Source organism: Anneissia japonica, unplaced genomic scaffold (genome assembly GCF_011630105.1).
Source record: "Anneissia japonica isolate Jap-2015-1 unplaced genomic scaffold, ASM1163010v1 scaffold287726_len2788222_cov184, whole genome shotgun sequence".
NCBI classification, from domain to species: domain Eukaryota; kingdom Metazoa; phylum Echinodermata; class Crinoidea; order Comatulida; family Comatulidae; genus Anneissia; species Anneissia japonica.
This window is the reverse complement of record NW_022705125.1, coordinates 2,788,369-2,791,164: the sequence shown is the minus strand read 5'-3', so window position 1 is coordinate 2,791,164 and position 2,796 is coordinate 2,788,369. Positions and strand designations below refer to the sequence as shown.

The 2,796-nt window shown below is 36.1% G+C and overlaps 1 protein-coding gene across 1 annotated transcript in view; it reads left to right on the top strand.

Moving 5' to 3' along the window:
- Positions 1-2,260, top strand: part of LOC117105216 (kremen protein 1-like) — a 5,842-nt gene extending 3,582 nt beyond the window's left edge. The window contains exons 3-4 of the mRNA XM_033246291.1: positions 1,312-1,587; positions 1,814-2,260. Coding sequence (XP_033102182.1) covers positions 1,312-1,587; positions 1,814-2,226 — 689 coding nt within the window. The 3' untranslated portion in view covers positions 2,227-2,260. The remainder of the gene's footprint in view (positions 1-1,311; positions 1,588-1,813) is intronic.
- Positions 2,261-2,796: the final 536 nt, after the last annotated feature.

The following is a 2,796-nucleotide window of genomic DNA, read 5'->3' as shown; positions in this document are numbered from 1 at the left end:
TTAAACTATTGTAGCCAAAACGAGGCCAAGTGGAGCATCTTATTCAAAAATAAAGTACCAAGGAATAAAAATTAAAATCGTGTACATTACACCCAAACACCGCAACGCTCGAGTTTCAAACATACGGATAACAAGCTGTACCGAACTTTCTGAGTAAATTGAGGGCGCAATTGCAAACGATGGTGCTGAGCGAATTTTGATTGGCTAAATCTGTGGCAGCCATCTTGGATGGTACACGCACACAGTTCTGCCTATTTCGAACATCAAATGCATTGCGGTTAGCGCTCTAGTATTCTTATTATACCTCTATGGAATTAGATAATCCCAGAAAATGTATACTATGGAACGCCATGCAAATAAGTAATATGGAACGCCAATCGTGCCAAAATCGTATTATTGTTCAGCATTTTAACTGATTAAGACAAAGTTTAGGGACTGGAGCCCAGTCTAACTATTGGGCGGAATGCATAAAACTTTTTGTGGCAGTGGATTGCGCATTAAAACGGACTCTGGTATCTACACAGGAGAAAAGTATGTAGTAAACACTAGAATCGCTCTTATTCTTAAAACTTGACGAAAAACTTGGTTAATGAGATAAAAAGCACTTGATAAGGTATAGATTTTTTCCTTCTTGGTTCAACAATTATCTTAATTACAATATATTACGCTTATTTTGTCAAATCACGATACAAAATTAAGAAGTCAATTGTGCCATAAACGACAATAAAATACATCACAAAACGCTACAAACACCTCGCAGGGGCGAATATGGAATTTTCCAACGGGGGCGGGGGGCACTACGTTCTCAGAGTAGGTGAGTAACACATAACATGGATTTGCATTGAACATTTTAAAATTTAGTGGCAAAACGGAGGGCACGTACCTCCAGTTTTTACCCTACTGGATCCGCCAGGTGGTGGGTGGGGGGCTCCCAGGCCATGTCTCGGGGCCTTCGGCCTCTTCGTTACTACACTGATTATTTATAGTTCCGAATTTACAATTTTCGCAACCCTCCTCCCCTCCAACTGGGAACTACCCTACGTCCCTGTACAAAAGCCACTGCTATCGAATGCCCATCTTCATCATCACTATCATTATTATTATTATTATTATTATTATTATTATTATTATTATTATTATTATTATTATTATTATTATTATTATTATTATTAATATTATTATTATTATTATTATTATTATTATTATTATTATTATGTTTGTTTTTTTTTGTTTTTTTTTTGGCGTTAGGAAAATTAATAGAAGTGTGATAAAGCAAACATAAATGAACATGTATCTTTATTCTTTCTTCAGGGACTTACAAAGGCTGTTTTAAGGACAACTCTACTAGAGCGATGTCATTAGCTTTTAAAAGCAATGAATCTCTCACTATAAATTCCTGTATTGCATATTGCTATGGTCATATGTTTGCTGGTTTACAGTGTGCAGAGCAATGTTTTTGTGGTGACCACACATATTCCAGGTACGGAGCAGTAGCAGACACTGAGTGCAATGCAAACTGTACAGGGAATTCAAGAGAAAAATGTGGTGGTACTTGGAGAAACTCTGTATATACTACTACCGATCTAGGTAATAATTCATGCCCAGCCCTATATATTTTATTTTATAGTAAAATTAATGGTTTAAAAAAACGACGTTAGTTACATAAGTGTTTCCCTAAACAACAAGAGGTTATATGACATAGGTGATTGCAATTTATATTTAAAATAGAAAAAAATGAGTAAAAACAATATTATAACCTATATAAGCTTCATGAAGGTTTCTGACTTCAATTATTTATTTGTATATGGTTAAGGTGTGGATGATCGGCACAAATTGAATATGCTGGGTTTCACTCCAACTCCAGCTGTTAATGATACTGAGAAAACTAATATTCGTGGTTATACGCTGGGAAACGACCAAACAACGAACATCATACTCAGTATTATACTCTTGGTCAATCTGGATCACCTATCGGGAGAACCACTTTGTAATAACTCAAATCTTAACTTTAATGTTACTTGTAAATTCGAAAAGAAAATGAATGCTCAGTCCACTTTCCGTATAGCTGAAATTAGTAGCTACAATGGTGAAGCCCGATTTGGAGTATTTACTGCGTACGCACAGAAAGGTAATCGAAGTGCCAATGCTACAATCATAGTTCACCATGAAAACGGTAAGTCTATTTTGTCAGTGTTTTTATCATTACTAGTTTACTTAGAACCTTAAAATACTATCCAATGCCACCCGGGAATTTGTGTAACGTAGGATAGTTTGGTAACATCTCATGCATTTCCATAATCATCCTTATAGAACGTATTTTGCGCATGCGCTGTTTTCAAGGCTGTGCCAGTCTCAGTGATCAGCAGTTCTGTGCATCGCGAGTGACCTAGTGTCCGATTTTGGTAGAACGACACACTTTTTTCCATTTGTCAGTTTTTGAGATATTTAAGTCTGGGACGTTAGCATTTAAAATGACCCCCAACTTCACATCTAAATCTGGATCGTCTTCAGAATTTAGTAACTTCTTCCTTGTAAATTAGTTAATCTTTCCAAAAGTATGTTTCATTCAGATCAGTTGATCAGTTTTTAGTACTGTATATCTGGTCAAGGACGTTTTGTTTAAATGGTCCTTATATCCACACCCAACTCCTGATCGTCACCAAAATGTACTCATTTCTTCATTGGACCCTGCCAATAATTCTGTAAAGTTTCATTTAGATCCAGGGGTGAGTTTTTGAGATATTTAGGTCTGGAACCTTAGTACTTTAAATGCCTTCAAATTCACGCCCGAATCTG